This window comes from Bos javanicus, chromosome 15 (genome assembly GCF_032452875.1).
Source record: "Bos javanicus breed banteng chromosome 15, ARS-OSU_banteng_1.0, whole genome shotgun sequence".
Taxonomy (NCBI): domain Eukaryota; kingdom Metazoa; phylum Chordata; class Mammalia; order Artiodactyla; family Bovidae; genus Bos; species Bos javanicus.
Window position 1 is genome coordinate 54,220,500 of NC_083882.1, and position 20,142 is coordinate 54,240,641.

Sequence of the window (20,142 nt, forward strand, 5' to 3'; positions counted from 1 at the left end):
TTTAACTATTTAATCCATTTTTACTTTATTTTTGAATATGGTATGAAAAAACAGTCCAGTTTGATTATTTTTCATGTAGCTCTCCAGCTTTCCCAATACCATTTATTGAAGAGGATGTCTATTCCCCCTTGTACATTCTTTTATTGTATGCCTCCTTTATTGTATGCTAATTACCTGTAAAAGTGTGGGTTCATTCTCTCTCTTCTGTTCCGCTGATTTACGTGTGTGTTTTTGTTTTTGGTTACTGTAGCTTTGTAGTATAGTCTGAAATCAGGAAGCACCACACCTCTAGCTTTGTTCTTCTTTCTCAAGATTGTTTTGTCGATTAGGTTTTTTGTATTTCAATACAAACTTCAGAACTATTTGTAAAACAATTGTTTTTTAATGCTTGTGAATTCTGTGGGTCAAGAACTTGTATGGGACACAGTAGGAATGGTGCATCTCTGCTCCATAATGTCTGGTCCTCAGCTGGGACGACTCAGTAACTGGGGGCTGGAGTCATCTGGAGGGGTCTTTATCTGTATATCTGATGGTTGATACTGGCAGTTGGCTAGGTCAGTTGGGGTTGTTGATTGAAGCATCTATGTATGGCCTCCCCGTGTGCTCTGGGCTTCCTCACAGTATGGTGGCCTCAGAGTAGTTGGACTTCTTATTTAGAGCAAATATCTTAGTAAACAGAGAAGTAGCTGTGTTGTTTTCCCTGGCCTAGCCTTGGAAGTCACCCAGCATAATCTACTGGTTACAAATGAGTCACAGCCTACCCAAATATAAGGGGAGGGGACATGGGCCACACCTCTCAATGAGAGCAGTATAAAAGCACCTGTAGACATGTTAGACATGTTTTAAAATCACCAAAGACATGCAGGCTAGGGTATTTCCACCAAGTCCGTGTGTGTATGAGGCCCCCCCCTCATAGTTCAGGCAGAGCTGGAATGAGAAGAGAGGTGGGCCAAGAGTTGGAACCTGGGGATTGCCCTTCCTGAGCTTCTATGTTCTGGCACAGAATTCAGAGAAGTCAGAAATTTTAAAATTTGGCCTTCATTAAGAAATTACGTTTGTCAAAGTAGGAAGATAGAAGATATTTATTTAATAGTTTGTTTAGTTTGATTTATAGCTTTTACATATTTAGGATATGGTAAGTAGGCTCCATTTGTATTCTTGGTTGGACCCTGCAAATGAGAGGGGTGGTCTTTGTGATGGAGGCAGCAGCAATGGTGGTGGAAATGGTCGTGATGATGGTAAAAATTGTCGTGGTGATCATTTGAAGGCTCAACATTTACTGAACATCTATTATAGGTCAGTAGTCAACCACATCACATCACCATTGTCTTCACCATCATTATTTCTCTCACTTTCTTCTTCAAAAAGCATGTATTGTGGGGGCTGTATTAGGGGCTGGGAATGCAAAGATGACTGCATTGTGGTCTCTGGCTCAAGAAGCTTACTGACCAGTGGGATAAAAGGCTCAGAAACAGATCTTTGCAATACAAAAGGTTGAATTACAGAAGAACGTACAATGCTAGGAGCAACAGAGGGGACCAGGAGAGCCATTCAGAGGAGGGCTTAAAATCTGAGCTGGGCCCCTATAGGCAGAGAATAGGGAAAAGCATTCCAGAAAGTGGGAACAGCATGTTTAAGTTATAGAAGAGAGGACAGTAGTTTAAGAAATGATAACCTGGAAACAGGGATTCCTTTTGAACCTGTGTGTGCTATCCACACTCTTATTTGGGGAGGCTCCTCCCCCAATCCAATCACAGGATTCTAATACCTCCTTCCTGATCACCCAAGATGGACCATCTGAGTCCTTCCCTAGGATCTTTCTATTGGAATTGGAAGGGAAGAGCCTTTGTATATTATCTGACAAGGAGCTATCAGGATGCTGAACAGTTCACAGTATGTCTGCTTCTTAACAGAGTTGGTTGGAAAGGAAGTGCTGTTATGCAGGGTGAAACAGAGAGAGAGAGAACACCCTGATGGTGTCGAAACCTGTGACCCAAGTCTTCCTAGAGCCCACATTCATCCCAGCTTGATCAGATGAAGCAGCAAACTGGACCCTGGGATGCAGCTGGGAGAAGAGGTGAGAGAATTGGAGCAGCAGGAGCCAGATCCCCAAGGGCCAGAAGAGGGAATTTCGATACTATTCTGAGGACAAAGGGAAGACATTAAAGCAGGTGCTTAATGGGGGAGACAGGGTGAGATCTGTGTTTTTAAAGATCATGCTGTTTTGATAGGCAAGACTTGCTATCAATGGGGTGAAGAGGAGAGGCTGATGGCAGGGGGCTTGTGAGAAGACAGATCTCATCCTAACCCCAGATATCATGGGCCAGAGGGAAGGAGACTTTGGGGTCAGACCCTGTGGGTTCCAGTCACAGCCCCAGCTCTTCATTGCTCTTTGACTTTGGGCGAGTTATGTGGGCTCTGTTTTGTGCTGGAGATGGATAAAATCCATTAGATGTCATGTGGTCATTCAAACAGCCTTGAGCTGGGGGCCAGAGATCCTTGTCCCAGTTCCCATTAGAGAAGGTCATGGCTCAGGTGGTAAAGAATCTGCTTGCAATGTAGGAGGCCCGGGTTCAGTCCCTGGGTCAGGAAGATCCCCTGGAGGAAGGAATGGCAACCCATTCTAGTATTCTTGTCCGGGAAATCCCATGGACAGAAGAGCCTGGCGGGCTCTAGTCCATAGGATCACAAAGAGCTGGACATGACTGAGCAACTAACACTTTGACTTTGAAGATAACTCCTGTGTGTAGAAACCCATGCCATCCCACCCCTTCCCAACATCAGCCAACCTCTTAAGGCACTTCCTGTTCATCTTCCACAAACTGATCCTGCAGGAGAAGAAGGCCGGCAGTGGGTCTATTCCAGGGACCAGGGTGAGGGGAAGGAGGGTGGCCAGGCCTGCCCTGGAGAGAGATGCCATTGTGCCTGGTGGGGCCCCAGGCCTTCCCTCACCCCCAGGCCAGCCCCAAACCACAGGCCACGTCCTGTTTCTCAGAAATACTGCCATTTCCCAGAGCCCAGGGTTCGTGAGGGGACAAGGGGAGGTGGCTTCACAGCTGCTAGAGGAGGAGGAGAGGTGGAGGAGGGAGCCTCTCCAGGAAACCTGGAGGCCAGGCTTGGCCTTATAACAGGATGATCAAGTTTGGAGGCCAGAAAACTACATAAGAAATTTGAGTGGAGCAGAGGCTGTGCCTGTCCTAGCCCAAGACCTGGCCCTTCCAGTGCTCTGGGATCCTTCAGGGGCAGAATCCCAGACCTCTCCTGGAATCCACCCCCACCCCCACAACCCCCGCCATTTACTGATGTGTGATCTTGATTAGGTCACTTCCTCTCTCAGAAGTTTCTTCTTCTTCGCTATGTAGTTGACAGTCTCCACCTCACTGGGTCATCCTGGGTATCAGATGAGACATTGGATTTGACCATGCATGTGGGAAGGGATGTACGTGCTTCACCCAGAGCCCAGGCTATGCCCAGCTTGGCCACCAAGCAAGATGGCAGATCCCACAGGACTCCCTACAGTAGTCTTGGGGAGCACCTGGAGACCACTCCATCCTTCTCCCACATCACACTCATGGGGAGCCCAGCCAGGGTTAGGCAGCGAGCTGGGGACTGAGGAAGAATGGAAAGTCACTATGGAATGGAAAGTGAAAGTGAAAGACACTCAGTCGTGCCCGACTGTTTGTGACCCCATGGGCCATACAGTCCATGGAATTCTCCAAGCCACAATACTGGAGTGGGTAGCCGTTCCCTTCTCCAGGGATCTTCCCAACCCAGGAATCGAACCCAGGTCTCTCACATTGCAGGTGGATTCTTTACCAGCTGAGCCACCAGGGAAGCCCAAGAATATTGGAGTGAGTAGCCTAACCCTTATGCAGGGGATCTGCTTGACCCAGGAATTGAACCTGGGTCTCCTGCATTGCAGGCGGATTCTTTACCAGCTGAGCTACCAAGGAAGCCTCTGGTATGAATGGATCTTAACTTGTTCTTAAACCTTCCCTTCCTCCATCCTCACTCCTGTTTCTTCTACTTTTTCCTTTCTCATCACCAAGACATGCTTAAATCCTGTCTGAAAACCCGCTTCTTCTATCTTATGTCTATTGCCAGCCACTGAGCTGCCTCTCTCCCCTCTTTCACCACTCATTCTGTTTCCTTATCTCCCAGACTCTGGCTCAGCCCCCCACAACCTGCTCCTGCCTCCCAGCTCCCCTGACATGGCCCATTGCCATGGTCCCTAGAAGCCCCCTCTGCCCGTGGAGAGCCCTTTCCAGGTCTCATCTATTGGACTCAGCCACACACTCTCCTGACTTCTCTCTTGCCTCCATGAGGTTCCTTTGCTGATGCCCCAGGGCTCTGTCTAGTTCCCTTCTCTTTTCACTCTACAGTCTCTCCCAGGCCAGCATCTCCCATCTCCAGGTGTTAGTTACCACCTGCAGGCCAACAGCTCCCACATCTCTGTCTCTGGCCCAGCCTCCTTTCTAGACCATAATATACCCAAAGGACTGGGGTTCTCGCCTGAGACTCAGCTCAGCTGAAACTCCTGGGTTTTCCCCTCAGCCACCCCGTGAGGCACCAGCTCCACCAGACTCCCCGCTCTTCCTCAGCCTGCGTCCATCCCAGCCCCAGCGCCTCTCTCCTGCCCAGGCGCTGTCCTCCCTTCCCTGGATCCCACAACAGCCTCCTACCTGGTCCCCGTCTCGCTCCTCCACCCCGCCCTTCACCAGCAGGCAGGGCCAGCTTTCTAAACCACAAACCTGACCGAAGCACTGAAACGCTTCCAGGGCTCTTTGCTGCCCTCGGGGTGATGCCAAAGCTTCTCGGCTAGGTATTCAGCCTCACCTCCCTCTGCTCTTTCCCTCACATTTTATTATCCAGCAACAGTGAACTGTTTGTGGTCCTCCCTGTAAGAAGCTGTTTTTCATCTCCCCACAGCGGTCTCTTCCTGTGCCACTGTCCACCTACCTTCCCCTCCCTCCCCTCCACCTTTTCTTCTAACTCTTGCTTATCCTTCAGACTCAGCGAAGTGTTCTCCATCTGGGCAGGGGCTATGTTCCCCATGGCCCTGTGGTCACAGCCCTTGCACTCATGGTGTAAAGACTCATCTCCTGCTCAAGATTTTGGCTCACTCAGGACAGGCAGGGAACCATGTTGGTTCTTTATATCGTGTTGGTCATCTAGCACAAGGCCTAGACCAGAGTAGCTCAGAAAGTGTTTTAAGAATGAATAAAGGGAAGGAAAAGACAACTCAGAGTGATGTCAAACCCTGGGAGAGCTGCTTAGAGATTCTGAGTGTGTTGACACACTCAGAAAGCTCTGGACCAAAGTCAGGAGGTTCTGATGTGCTGAACATGCCTCCCACGGTGGGAAAGATTTGGAGTGTATAGCACAATCTTCGAATAAGTCCATCAGAGAAACCAGGGAGGGGGTTGGCCTGCAACATCAGGACAAGTATACAAGGAAGTCATTACTGTCCTGAGAACCAGGAAATGCCTCTGCTCACAGATCCCTGCCTCTAACCCCATTCTCCAGCGAGGGAAGGGGTCCCTGTGCTGGGAGGGGCGGAGGTAGGTTCCAGGAGGTAGAGAAATCTCCACTGAGTAGAAGACATCTGAGCTAGGCTGAAGGATGACCAGTTAACGGTGTTAACTGATTCCTAGACTTTCAACTCAGGAGATTCAGAAGCCACCCTGGACTTCAAATTAACCCCATGTGGTGAGCAAGCCAGGCTGGAATGAGGAGTCTTCTCCAGGAGGGACAGGCAGAAGCTGGGAGAAGCTGGATGTCTTTTTACTCCAAGGATGAGGGGGAGATTTCAGGCATGTTCCTCAAACCCCACTGTCTCAGAAAATGCCCTGGGGAGCAGGCAGGGGGATTTTGGGGAGGATGATACCCCTCCCTGTCAGTGAGGGCGGTGTTGGGAGGCAGCTTAGCTGACTTCCCCAACCTCAGACGCCCAGGGACAAGACAGGGGCTCAGAGCAGAGCCACGTGGCTGCAGGTGGCAAAATCCAGCTCACAGGCCGCTTGACACCATCTCTCCATGGCTTCCCATCAGGTTTGGGGATGGGGGGGTGACATGTGACTGTGGATGAGAGCACAGGTCTGCGAGTCAGTAGGTCTGAGCTCTGGTCCTGGCTTCACCACTCATCACTGTAAGGCTTTGGGGAAGACACTGGGTGATTCTGAGCCTCTGTCTTCTCCTCTTTAAAATGGGGGTAATTCCTATATTGTTCACCTTAAGTAGAATCATGGGCATTAAAACATCTTTGAAAGGGAAAGGAACTGTACCCATGGGCAGGATAAATGACTGATGTTGTCTTTAATTGTAACTGTTAGGCCTTCTTCCCAGACCGTGGTGCCAAGGCTGGCAATCTGACTGCCAAGTCTTGGAAAGCCTCTGAGGTGAGAATATTCGGGTTTATAACATTGGTCACGGTGGAATGGGAAGGAGTGCGAGCTTGGAGCAAGAGACCTGGCATACAATTCCGAATCTGCTACCACCCTGCTCTGTGGCTTCAGGCAAATTACTGCTCCTCCCTCAACTCTGTGTCCTCATTGTAGAGAGTAGCTGACGACTGTCAGGACCCCTGCACTATCTGCTGGGAAAGTACTCTGAGACTCCGTGCATACCCCTCGGCTGGCTGACTGGAGTCAGTCCCCCTCACTAGGCTCAGTGCCAAAGAGTTATGGGAAGGGGGCTGCCCACAAAAGCAGGAGGCGCTGTAGCTGGGGGGCTGCAGACAGCAGCAGCCCAAAGCAGGGGAGAGGCCACGATGGCAGACAAGGGCCTGGGTCAGAAGGCAGGGTGGGGGGTGGGGTGGGTACTAGCCCTGGCCCTCAAAACCACTCACTGTGAGGACTGGGGCCAGCCTCTGCCCCTTCTGCACCTCAGTTCCCAGCCCTGTAAAATGGGGATAACCAGGCCTGCCTGTAATCACTATGAGAACACGCAGAGACTGGAAACGGACTCAACAGGCAGGGTTGAGGGGTAATGCAACTTCTTATTTATTAATATATAACAACAAAAATGATAAAGCTCATATCTGCAACTTTTCAGATCTTTGTTATAAGGTCTTGGTCATTTTGTCTGGACTGGCCGTGACCTTCAGCTCCGGGGTCTGGGCTAGGAAGATGTTCCAGTGACCTGCATGGAGGAAAGAGGAAGAGTTGTATGCGGGTGTGCAGTGTATGTATGTGTAAGGGTGTGTTTGTGGTGTGTGCGTGTGCATACGTGTGCACAACTGAGGCAGGGTGACTGGGGTGGGGAAAACTTGGGACGAGGAGGACCGAGTAGGCTGGGTTTGAAGCCCACAGAGGGGAAGGAGATGGGGACCCCATCCTACCCCCATAAGCCCAAAGGGTTCGGGCACAGGAGCCCACCTTCAACCTGACACCTGTTGGTGACCTCCCCTCTGTGACTTCCTCTCCACCCCCCTGGGTCCATCTTCCTCAGGGTGGTGGGGAGTAAGCTGGGGGCCTCTGTAGGAACATGGTTAGGAGGTTTCAGTGGGAGAGGTTCCAGTAGAGGGACTACGCAGGACCAGGATTTAGGGGCTCAGAGTCCCCTCTGACAGGCCTGTCTCCCTTGCCCCAAGACCAGATCCAGCTGGCTCTGCTTCACCTTCCTGCTCCCGAGCTCTCGAGTGCCTGAGTTGGGAAATCTCTGGCCCAGACACCCACTGGATTCCTGTGCCGGGAACTGACGTCTGTGGCTGACAGCAACCCCCTCCCAGCACCAGCAGCCTGGAACTCCCCAGCTTCTAGCCCGACTCTCTTCCCAGGCCCCTGTCTTCGGCCCAGAGTCCCACCTTCGTGGGTGCCGGTGAGCAGCCGGAAGTTCTGCGCCTCTTTCTGGAAGTCTTGCTTCCTGACTTTCTTGATCTGAATTAAGTGGAAGATTCCTGAGGGCAAAGACAAGGGCATGAGCACGAAAGGGAGGGTGTGTGGTCAGTGAAATGGGGTGACTTAGACCCAGGACAGACCCAGTCACCTCCCTTCCTTCCCCTATTCTGACCAGACACCCAATCCTGAGGACTCAGTTTCCTAAATATTTTGAATCTGTTCACCCTATCCCCCAATGTCACCCTTCCCCTCTGGGCCCCATCGTGTCTTACCTGGGTCACTACCCTAGACTTCTGACCTTTAACCCCGCCTCTCATCTGTGATCCCAGCTGCAGGCATTGGAAAACATGCCTGTTACCCTGTCACCCCCTCCTTCCATGACCCTGCTCCTCTCACCATCATCATCCTGTGCTCACACCCCTCACCTGTCAGCAATGCAGAGGGGCAAGGAGGGAAGAAGGGAGGGAGGGAGGGTGGGAAGCTGCCAGGCCTATAGGGCCTAATTAGTCTTTTTTTTTCTGGACATAGAACATATGATAAAAATCAACAGGTGATTTGCTTCAGACACCAAAGCACTACAGGTGTCAGGGTTGTAGGCACCCTTTCCACTCAAGGCTCAGTTCACCCCATCCCTTGCGTGTGCTCCAGCCCTAACCAACTCCTTGAGGTCCCTGAAGGGGTCAAGCCTTCCCATTTGCCATCTCTTCTGCCAAACTCCGTTTTCTGTTGCCACAGGTGAACTTCTCATCCTCCCAGCCTTATCTGGGAAGTCTTCCTGATTCTCCCTCCTCCCTTAAATAGTTATAATTTCCTCCTTGGGTTGCCCACACCTCTTGGCTTCTGTTTGTGATTGTTCCTATTTCTAATATGCTATCATTGTGTCTGTTCTTGCCTCCTCCACCAGACTGGGAATGGAGAGGACTCTTCTTGGGTTCCCTGAACCTGGCCCATATTAGGCATGCTGAAGGGGTGAATGAATGAATCCCTGGATGGATGGATAAGCAAATATATGAGTACCCTGTCTAGGCCAGGCCCTGAGGGGGAATGAGGTATTAGCTGGATCTCCTGATGTTTGTATCCCCCAGGGAGCTGGCCACAGGCACCACACATGGTGCTAAAGCCCTGAGCACTTGGGCTATGAGGTCGCGCCAGCTGTTGCCACCAGGGGCTGTGGCCAGAAAGAACAGATGTGACAGCAAGGCCTCTGCTAGGCCAGTACCACCCTCAAGAAAACCAAGAACTGGCCTTGCTTATGGGAATCCGGGTGGGATCCCGCCTAGGGGCACAGACTGCTCTGGTCCTGGGACTGAGCTCCAGGAAGCCAGGAATACCCAGCGCTGTGCTCAGGTCCCCCACCCCAGTGCCAGGGACAGAATATGGGAGAGACTTGCTCCAGAGGCCCAGGCTGCATCACAAGTATGAGACGAAGATGCATCCTGGTGCCCCAGCCTGCCACTGCACAAACCTCCAAACACAAATTGGAGAAGTGACTGGAAGAGAGAGGTCTCCATGCTGTCACTTGCAAAGCGTGATTGAAAGGTCTGGGCGTTTGGGCCTAGAAGCAAGAGCTTGTCTGAGGGTCATGGTTGTGAACGGTGAAGGGTGATCTTTTGACCTGTGAAGGGTGTGCCAGGCCTGAGAGTGGCTGGGCTCTGTGTGTCCCAGGCAGAGGTGTAGTGGTGGGTGAGTTCCAAGAGACAGGACAGGCTTGGCTTACTGAAGAACCTTCTCGAGCACAGCCATTCCCAGAATGGCAAGTGAACCACCTGTCTGGAGGTGAGGTGGGGCTGAGTGCAGTCAGGGGCTCGAGACCATCAGGGAGGTTAACAGAGGGACTTCCTTCCCTAGCTGGGGAGGAATTGAGATCCCTGAGGTCCCTTCTCCTCTTGAAATGCTAGAATTGAAAAATCCTTAACGCTAAGCCAGTTCTCTGCTTAGACTCTGAGCCTGGAGCTGGCCCCACTCTGGTGTGGTCTCAGCCCAGTTTTCAGCTCACTTTGTCTCCAGGTCAATTCTCCTCTTCTTCTCCTGGCCCCCAGGGCTGCTGTTTCCACTTGTCTGGGTGAGGAAACAGCAACAGTCTCCCACTGACAATCGGCCCTTGGGAGAGTTTGTTTTGACTTTCTCTGTCTGGGACAGGGAGGGAATGCGGGGTGTTGATGGGGTATTTCAGCCACCCAGGGGCTTAGGAGGTGATAGGGTGGGTAGGTTTGCTAGTGAGAGGGTGGCAGGGCCTGGCATTGAGAAATTGAGGAGTCCTCCCCACTTCTTCCTTTTCGCTGCACCCCTGGTAATGAGATTTGGCCTTGAGCTATGACTCTCCCATCTCTGCTATCCTGTGCCTTCCTCGGGTCCTTCCCTAAAAGCATAAGGTCACCTTTGTGGAGGTGGCACTGGGGACAGTAAGACCTGGGTTTGAATTTTTACTGTTTAAACTGTGTGATTTTGAGCAAGTCATTTTACCTCTCAGACTCAGTTTTCTTATCTGCAAAATGGGGAATTAACACAATACATACCCTTCCGGTTTCTTAGGTCTGTGAACTGCTGACATTATACATAGTCCCTGCTACTCACCGGTCACAAAGCGCCGGACATATAAGCATGGGCTCTGGAGCCAGTTTGAGACCATCGCCGCAGTGTGCCCCTCTTGCCTTTTTACATGCTGTCCAGCCCAGGCCCACCCTCCATGAAGGTTTCCCTGACCAGCTCGACTCCCAGGGAGCTCCTGCAATCCAGGAGGGCCTGAGGACAGAGGCTTGGCCTGTTACTCTCTGTGGTGCCAGAGCGGGTGGGAGGAGGCCCAGCATAAACTTGCAACCCCGCCTGTCCAGGGACTGATGGACTCCCAACGCTCAGAGCAACCATAAGGATTACTGAACCTCCCCCTCAGCCTCTGGTCAAGTCTCCCCCGTGCTCTTGCTTACACACTTCTGTGAATGGAACTTGCTCCCTCCCTTCCACTGCAGGAAGACTTCAGGTTGAGAAGGCACTTCCTCTCATTAACAGAAACGTGCTTCCCTGACATTCTAACCCAGCCAGTGAGGTGGGATGAGAAGGATGCAGACATTTCTAGCACCTACTATGGGTCGGTGGTGGTACCTATGTCATTTCACTTCAGCCTCTCAAGCCCCTTCTCTCCCATTCACAGGAGAGAAATTTGAGGCCCAGAGAGGTCAAGTGATTGCCCGAGGCCACACAGCTAAGAAATGGCAGAGCCGGGATTCAAACCTAGGTCTGTCTGATTCCAAAGCCCCTGCTTGTTGTTTTGACCCTTGTGGTCACTCAGAGCACAAATGCTCCCTCTGCCTGGGGCAGTCCTTCAGAGCCATGAAGCCAGCGGTCCTGTTCCCCTGAGTCTTCTCTTCTCCAGGCTGAACAGCTCCGCTTTCTTGGTCCATTCCTCCCACGACAGGGGGCAGAGTAGAGCAGGGAAAGAGCCGCATCTGACGTCACAAGACCTGGGCTCTAGCTCCTCCACTTACTGGCTGTGTGGCCTTGGGCCAGGTACTTCACCTCTCTGAGCCTCAGTTTCCTCATCTGTAAAATGGGGATAATAATACCTAACTCTCAGGATCGTTGAGGATCAAATGAAATGATGAATGTGAAAGCACTTTGTAAATTTCAAAGTGCTTCACACATTGGTTGTTATTATCATTGTCATCATTCTTATTATCATTCCCTCTTCCGCCCCCCATCCCCTCCACCTCCCCACTGCCAGCCAACCACATCAGTAGAGAAAAGTGACCTTAGAACTAATTCCCAGTTAAAGGTTTAATATGTTTTACTCTACCCAGGGGATTTACATTTAACAAGAAGAGCCCCAAAGCTGAACTCTCGGCAATTCCCTTCTCTTAACCTTCAGTTGGTGATAGAAGCAGCCTGCTGAACAGGGTAAGTTTCTCACAGAATGAGAAATATGTTGACTTACCGTAGAGGGATAGGATCCACCATAAAGGAAGGCTAGATGAAACTGGCCTTGAGGATTTGAGGGAGCTGTGAGGGCCCTCCTGCCTGAAAAGATCTCTCCTCCCAGTCTGCTGAAATTCTACCAATGGACAGCTCTTTGGTTCATCGGGGTAGGCATTACTCTGTCCTGGCTCCTCACAAAGTGTAACAACCCCTTTCCCCCAGGAGAGGGAGCACTTCAAGGCTCTGGCATCTCAGAGTGGGCGAGAGTATCACAACTGTCAGAGTCACTGTCTCCCTCTATCTTGGAATCTGGGACTCAGAGCTGGAAGATGACCTGAGGCAGGTCTTCTTGGGCCAGAGGCACTTAATCAATTCCCTAACACCCCTGGGAGGGGGCGGCTGGAGCACAGGAAGGGGGACAGGCCAGAGTGGGAACGGACCAGTGCTCACCTTTCACCAGCTTCCAGAGGTAGATCTCCACCTGCTCAGAGGCCTCACGCTCGAGGGCAAAGCGACGCAGGTTGTCCGGGCTTGGGGATACTGACGTGTGAACGAGAACTCGACCTGGCGCCTTCGGACACTTGGTGGCACTGATCTCACTGTGGCCCGAGTCTGCCTTGTCCTCTGGGAGAGACAAGGAGCTGTGAACGCTCTGTCTCCCCACTCGTGGTACCACTGGGGGAGCACTGGGGCTGACATCTCCCTCAGGGTCATTAGGGTCCTTGGGAAAGTTCTGGTGCCCCTGGGAAGACAAGGAGATTTCTGGGGAACAGAGAGGGGGCCTCTCCCCTAGTTTCCTCCCATTGATTAGCCTGTCAGAAAGCTTCTCACCCTTCAGGGCCCAGCTCACCTTCCACCTCCTCCAGGCAGCCCACCTGGAACAGCTTAGTTCACCCTATATCCTCCCACCTATAGCTGTTAACCCTTCTTGCTTATGCCTCTCACTCATGCCCTTAGTTCCATGCTGCCTTGCATTGCCTTGTAGTTGTTTCATTTGGGTATGTTTTCTCTCTAAAATAAACCCACAGGGGGAAAGGCAGGAATCCTGTTCTTCAAGTCTTTTGAGTCACTCACATCACCAAACACAGGCTCACAATGAACAGAAGGAAAGGTTTGGGAGAGGTTGAGGAGCTGACGGCAGTAATGACGATGGAGTGTCACACGGAACAGGTGGTGATAACGGTGATGATGGCGACTGTGGGGGGGGGTGGGGGGTGGGGGTGGGGGTAATGTTTGTTTCTGAATCCTGCAAACTGGATCCAGTCATAAAGCCTTGACATGTTGGAATTTCAAGGACATTCCCAGAACTTCCCATGTATCAATACTCCCTGATTGTCTTTCAGGGAATGAAGGACTAAATCCCTACACATCTCCCCACTTTCTAGACTCTTACTAATTGTGAAGACCTTTGAGGTGTCCAGCTAAAAGCTATAAGCTGTCTCAATATCTTTTAGGGGAAATGGAGTAGGATCTGAGGGTAAGCCCAAGACTACGTGTGTTTGTGAAGGAGCCCAGCAACAAGCCACAGCCATTCTCATAGAGAGTTCAAGAGAATTCCTGGGCGGTTCAGTGGTTAGGACTCTGTGTTTTCACTGTTGAGGGCCTGGGTTCAACTCTTGGTTGGGGAACTAAGATCCTACAAACTGTGCAGTGCAGCAAAAAAAAGAGAAAGAGAAATGTATTTTAAAATAAATAAAGAAAAAAAGAAGGAATTCCCTGGCTGTCCAGTGGTTAAGACTCCACACTTCCACTGCTGTGGGCCTGGGTTTGATCCCTGGTTGGAGAACTAAGATTTTGCAAGCTGCATGCATGGCCAAATAAATAAAGAGAATTCAAGTTGAACCCTCATCCATCATGCCATCATGCTTCTCTCTCACCTTGCCCCTACTGTTTATCAATCTATAAGTGATTGTTATCCCTTATGTCTTGGTTTTGATTTGCAATTCATAAAGCACTTTCATCAACTCTATGTCTAAGGCTCAGAAAGGTAAAGTAAGCTGTCTTTGGCTAGAAGAGTAAGTTAGGTAGATAAGTATGTCAGGGAGCAAACCCATGCAAACTCACATCTCCTGACAGCAAATTCTGGGGCAGGTGGAGACTTAGGATAATCATAGCCACTCGGATATCTCATTTGTGAAATAACTGAGATGGAAGAATTAAGTAAACTCTGCAATCATCGTACAATACTGGGTGCACAGCCGGTTCTCAGCGTTTCCTTCCTCTGTTTCTTCCCCGTTCTTCTCCTTTCAGCTTTGTAGCCAGCCCTGTCAGAGATGTGACCGGGACAGCGCCTTCAACCCCACCTGCCTTCCTTCCAGGCTTGAGGGAATGGGCCCGCCCCTTACAACAACTCCTGCTGACAGTCACAGGCTGCTCTTCTCAATGAGATGCTCTGACGTTTTTTCCTGCACAGCCATTAATCCTACGGTCACTGTTGAAAGAACTCAGCCGGCAACTCTGGAAGCCTGACTTCTAGAAGCTTTGTTACCCCCACCCTCTGCCCTTTCCTCCCACCCTTAGCTTTTAAAACCTTCCTGCTTATGCCTTCCACTCATGCCCTTAATCCCACACTGCCCTGTGTGGCCTTAAAACTGCTCGGCTGTGTTTTCTCTCTAAAATAGACCCATAAGGTCAAGGGAAGGAATCAAGTCTTTTGAGTGACTCATACCACCAAACACAGGCTCACAATGAACACACACAGAAGGGAAGGCTTGGGAGAGGTTGAGGTGATGGTGGCAGTAATGGCGATGGTGAGTGTGATACGGGAGAGGTTTTGGAAGGACTTCTTTCCAGCTTCATTGCTCCTTTGTTGTGTGACTTAGGCAAGTCCCTTCCCTTCTCTGGGTCTCAGTTTTCCCATATGTTGATGAGGACGGAAGGAAGACAACAGTGATCAAGAGTATTGTCTTTGTGGGGATTCCCTGGCAGTCCACGTGGTTAGCAGTTGGCTCTTTCACTGCTGTGGCCTGAGTTCAATCCCTGGTCGGGAAACTAAGATCCAGCAAGCCTCATGGCATGGCCAAAAAAAAAAAAAAAAAAGGAGAGCATTGTCTTTGGAATAAGACAGACAGGGTTCATATCCCAACTCTGTCGCTTACAGTTTTGGGACCTGGGACAAGGTATTTATCTTCTCATTCTGTAAAATGGAGATGAAGATGACCACCCTGTCCATTGTCGTGAGGATTGCATGAACTCATGCAAAATACCTATGTGGCACATTATAAGTACTCATTTCTCTTAAAAGGAGGTTCAAAAGGGAGGGGATATATGTATACCTATGGGTGATTCATGTTGAGGTTTGACAGAAAACAACAAAATTCTGTAAAGCAATTATCCTTCAATAAAAGAATAAATTAATTAAAAAAAAAAAGTCCTAACAAATAGCCTAAGATTTTATGACTTCACTGAATCCAGGACATTACTTGATTCTGTGTGTGCCTGAGAGCCTTTGGATCTGTAGCACTAGATGGTTCTGTAAGTCTCGTATTATGAGTTGGGCATTTCTCACTGCCATGTTTCCAGCATTCTGTGCATCTAAAAGCCCCTGAACCCCCTGACTCTGAGTCCATGCCCCATCTATCCATGCCCACAGGAGACGTTCTACGTGTCTGTGCCCTGGGGAGAGAGACCTAGGCCTTGCTCTAGCCAGTGCCCTCCCTGCCCCCAGGCTCTCTTTGTACCTGGACAAATCTTGCAGCACTTCCCGGCTACTTTCTCAGGGTGATGGCAGGGGTACGCAGTGGGGCAGATCACCCGCTGGCAGTCCTGACGGCCATCCTGACAGGTGCACAGGATGCAGGGCAGGGGTCCGAAGGAGCGGAAGGCCGGGTGCCACACCTCCCCGTGGGAGTATGTCTTCCCACCATGCACACAGGCTGGGCCAAGGAAGGCAGGAAGGGAGGAGAGTCAGTACCTTGGGCTTGGGACAGAGTCCAATAGTGGGTGAGGGTAGGTCCCTGGGGTGCCCCTGCTTCACCAGTCTGGCCCAGCCACACTGCTTGTAGAGGCCAGGGAATAAACCAGTCCCCTGTCCCTGACATTCCCCATCTCAGCACTCAGGGCAGAGGTGGGACCGGTAAGTTCTTGTTGAAGATGAAGAGTCCTCCCTGCCTGTCATGGGCACCCATGATGAAGTGTGGAGAGGGCTGGCCTGATGGTAGGAGACCTGTGCTATCAATACCTGGCCATGCGAGCGTGGGCAGGTCCCGTGTGTTTTCACAGCCTCAGTGTCCCATCTGTCAGAGAGGGGCTGGACGGATGCCACTGTGGCTCCTCCCACTCCACCAATCAGGGTGACATGCAGTGAGGTCTCTCTCCCCATCTGCTGCCACAGTTGTCTCCTTGACCTGCTTCCGTGATCCATCCCAACCATCCTCCTGCAGCCCAGCTCTGCTTCCCCCTTCCTTCATCAACACCTTTCCCTCAATACCTCCTTATCTTGTAATAATTGATTTACATGCTTGTCTCCCCTACTAGTCTATGAGTCCCTTGAGGAAAGGGACCATTTTTATCTCTCTCTTCTCTGCGTCTCAATTCCCAGCAAAATCATACTCAAAGGAAGATTGTTATATGGCTTGTAGTCCTAGTTTCAGAACAGGTTCTGTCTTTAACTCAATACTCTGAACCTCAGTGTCCTCATCTGTCAGATGGAAGTTTAGATCTAATGTTCTATGAGTCTACCAGCCCATGGCCAAGTTGAGACTGGGGAACCATGGGGTGGAGGTGCAGGGATGGGAAGTAGGAGCAGACAGGGGCCCCGTTTCCCACCTCAGGGTCTGCAGAGGCTCCGGTTCCCACCTTTCTTATGTTTTTCCTTCAGAACAATCTTGACTGTGGTGCTGCCTGCCTCCTTTGGTCGGAAGTGGCGAGGGATGAAGCCCAGAGAGGCGCTGGGCCCAGTGGGGGACGGGGTGCTCAGGTCTCTCTTTCTCCCGCTGTCCCCTGAACACAGATCCTGGGAATGTTTCTGCAAAGGGCAGGAAAGATGAAGATCACTGATGGGCCTCTGCCAGTGCAGAAGCAGAAAAACAGGCTGCAGTGAGAGGCCTGAGGTGGCTCTTGTGACGGCATAGGCTCTGGGCAGAAGGAAGGTCTGATAGGGTCAAAGACACTCCCAGGCAATGCATCTTTGAAGACTCTCGGAGGTCAGTGGTTTGGAAGTCCAGCCTCCACCGAGCCCTTCTTCAGCTGGCAGCGCCAGAACCTTGGGGCTGAAGAGTGAGCAGAGGGGGCTGAGGTCTTGATCTGGAAGGTGCAAGTGATCAGGGACCCCAAGAACTTAATATTTAAGAAATGGAGTGAGGATGAGCGTCAGGAAATTCTTTGTCTGAGAAGATTTAGGTGACGGGACAGGGGATGGACCTCCAAAGATCCCACCTGACTGCAGAATCCCCCAGATGAGAGGACTGAGAGATGATGGATCTTAGGAGCCCCTTTTCTGAATCCAACACCCCAAGACCCTACACCTCCAGATCAGGTCTTGAGAGGGTTGGCGATGAAAGCAAAGGGTATGTGTGATGGCCATGAAACACAGCAGGAGCTTCCTGATCCAAAAATTGGGGATTGAGAAAAAAGCAAATGGGCTGGGGGCAGGGGTGGAATTTATCACCCCCTCACTGACACTGAGTCACATTCCTTCTTCTGCAGCCCCTTCCTGACTGTACAGTCTCTGAGACAGTCCTTCAATGTCTGTACTAAGCCCACAGGAATTCCCAGAGTGAAAACTATGTTCCAGCCCCAAGCACGGGCCCAGGAACACAGGAGGTACCCAGGAAATATTTGTCAAGTAAAATAGAGGCAAGAAGGAATTGAAGAGCCCAACACCCCTATATGACTTACCCACATCATCCAGCTGAGTTCAGTGAATAGCTGGAACTACTTACTGGAACTAAGTCTGGTGGGTTTCACTTAGCTGCCTCCTATGACAAGGACAGGGGCTTCCCAGGTGGCACTAGTGGTAAAGAACCTGCCTGCCAATGCAGGAGACATAAGACGTGCAGGTTCAATCCCTGGGTCAGGAGGATCCCTGGAGGAGGGCACAGCAACTCCAGTATTCTTGCCTGGAGAATCCCAAGGACAGAGGAGCGTGGCAGGCTACAGTCCACGGGGTCGCAAAGACTTGGACACAGCTGAAGCGACAGCACACGCGCACGCATGGTAGGGGCGGGGAGGGAGGTGGGTGGCATGGTCAAGGACCCTCTAGGGAAGACCTAGCCTGGAAAGGGGGTGAGTTGGCAGAGGAGAAGGGAGGCTCGTTAGTTCAGACCTCTGGGGAGTCTCTGGGGAGGGAAGTCCCACTTCGACTGCCCCAGGGTCCAGGTGATCCAGGCGGAAAGCGCAGGTGGAGCTGTTCACAGGGTAGGCATGGACAGGAAGGTGAGTCAGGGTGTGAGCCCATTCTCCCAGCTCTTTTCTTTCTGACCAGAGTCAGGCAGTTTAGCTCATCTGAACGCTAGACCAAGATGGAGAGGGGTCAAGACGGAGCCAGAAACGTGAGGTAGCCCCAGACAGAGAACTGGAACCTTAGGAGCGGGATGGAAGGCTGGCCTAAGTCAGAGGCCACTCCCTCTGAAGACATGCTGCCCAGAGGTGGCCTGAATAAGGACAGACACAGGCTCCGGACAGGACAGTGTCAGAATTTTCCAGGAGGGAAATCAGGACGCTTGAGGCCTGCTTCTGCCCTGTGTGGAGTTTTTTTTTCCCCCAGACCCCTCCTTCCTCACCAGCCACTGTGGGAGCTGGAATGGAAGTCTAAAGAGGAGCCTGGAACCTGGTGGTGGCTAATGGAACCGACCTAGGGGACAAATGAGACATGAAGGCAATAGCTGGGATTGCCTGCTCCACAGTCAAGGAGATTCAGGCCCAGGAGACCAGCCCCCTCGCCCCCCTCCCCACCTGCTCCATAAAGCTGTGCGCTCACCACCCCTTGGTGTGACTGTGTGGTGTCCTCTTCAGCCGACTTCTCACTGGACCCATCTAGAAACCCAAAGGGAAGTCCAGTGAGCCTCCACCTCCTCAGCCTTCCTGGCTGGAGCCCTGTGGGCCTCCCCACCTCTAGGCTCTACCCCTCCAAAGCCTGGCACTACTCCTGCAGCCCCATACCAGTAGTTCCCTTGGCCCCATGGGTATTTATTCCTACTTCTCATTACATGTCTCCTCACCTTTGGGTTGATGAAATCCCTACAACTGAACTGCAGACTGTATCTCCACATTGGCCTCTTGGTCACTTAAGACTGAACCCCTTGGCTAGGCCAGAGCGTGTCATTCAGTGCTCGTCTCAGATGGTGTAGGGGCTGCGAATCCCACCCCCACAGCCTGCTTAGCTGCGGTCCCCCAGCAGCCTCTCAGCCCAGCCATACCTGAAGTCACCAGGCTTGGCTTACACTATACGCTCCCTTGCTGCCCTTAGCCTCTCTGTCCCTCCCACTGGAACAGCCTAGGACTCCTCCACCCCTACCTGTCTGGGCCCCAGCACTCAAAACCCTGTGAAGTCCTACAACTTCCTAGGGCCCCCCTACCGCTGCCTCACATACAGTCTGGCTGCCACTGAGCAGTCTGGATTCAAAGACCCAGAACACGGGAATCAGACTGCTTGCTAGAAATCACCAAGCGCACTCACTCAGTGCATGCACAGCACAGCTGAGGCCCACAGAAGGGAAGGAATCTGCAGGAATTCACTGGAAGAACCAGAACTAAACTGGTTTCTGGTCTAGTGCTCTTCCACAATGCCAACATCTGGGCAAGCATTCCATGGTGGAGTACTGCCCTCCTCGAGGTCTGCCTCCTCCAGGAAGCTTTCCTGGACTACCTCAGCCCACAGGGAACAATCTGGCCATCCATGCATTTCATTTTGCCCAAGCTGCTTGCCCTGCACTCGCCACTGTGTTGCCTGTCTCTGTTCCGTACACGATGCTACCTGGATTCTGCTTGACACAGGGGCTTGGAGCCCCAGTGAACCCAGGCCTGTGCCCAGCTCTGCGATGAGGAAGACAGGAAGAGACATGGTCTCTGCTCTACACACCCCTCTCCTGTGCCTCTTCGGATCCTCTTGGCCTCATCTGACAGCAGGCATTTTATCCCCTCACTGCAGGCACTGCAGCAGCACCCTCTTCACATGGACTGTAGCCAGCTTCCTTCAGACTCAATCTGGCAGCAGGTGCCCTCAGGCCACGCCTCCTCCATGTCTCCGCCCCCATGTCTTATCTCCCCCTCCACCACCACTCCCTCTCCCATTCCCAGGATAGCCCAACACAGTGGGGAGTGGGAGGGAATGACCCTGCCTTGGGGTGAATCTTTGACCAGTGGGAGTTGGTGGCTGGTGGACCAATTCCTCCTCTCCCTCTGTCACCTCCAGACCTTTCTGAGGAGCAGAAGGCTACTTGGAGCAATAGGTCAC

The 20,142-nt window shown here is 51.7% G+C and overlaps 1 protein-coding gene across 2 annotated transcripts in view; it reads right to left on the minus strand.

Annotated features, from left to right (window-relative positions):
• Nucleotides 1–6,977: 6,977 nt before the first annotated feature.
• Nucleotides 6,978–20,142, minus strand: part of CHRDL2 (chordin like 2) — a 33,946-nt gene continuing 20,781 nt past the window's right edge. The window contains exons 6-12 of one of the 2 annotated variants that reach the window (XM_061380840.1): nucleotides 18,667–18,722; nucleotides 16,545–16,713; nucleotides 15,428–15,622; nucleotides 12,198–12,371; nucleotides 11,321–11,375; nucleotides 7,805–7,897; nucleotides 6,978–7,140 (exon numbers count right to left, since the gene is read on the minus strand). In XM_061380840.1, the coding sequence (XP_061236824.1) occupies nucleotides 7,050–7,140; nucleotides 7,805–7,897; nucleotides 11,321–11,375; nucleotides 12,198–12,371; nucleotides 15,428–15,622; nucleotides 16,545–16,713; nucleotides 18,667–18,722 (833 nt within the window). In that variant the 3' untranslated portion in view covers nucleotides 6,978–7,049. The remainder of the gene's footprint in view (nucleotides 7,141–7,804; nucleotides 7,898–11,320; nucleotides 11,376–12,197; nucleotides 12,372–15,427; nucleotides 15,623–16,544; nucleotides 16,714–18,666; nucleotides 18,723–20,142) is intronic. The other variant, XM_061380841.1, reaches the window with a different exon arrangement.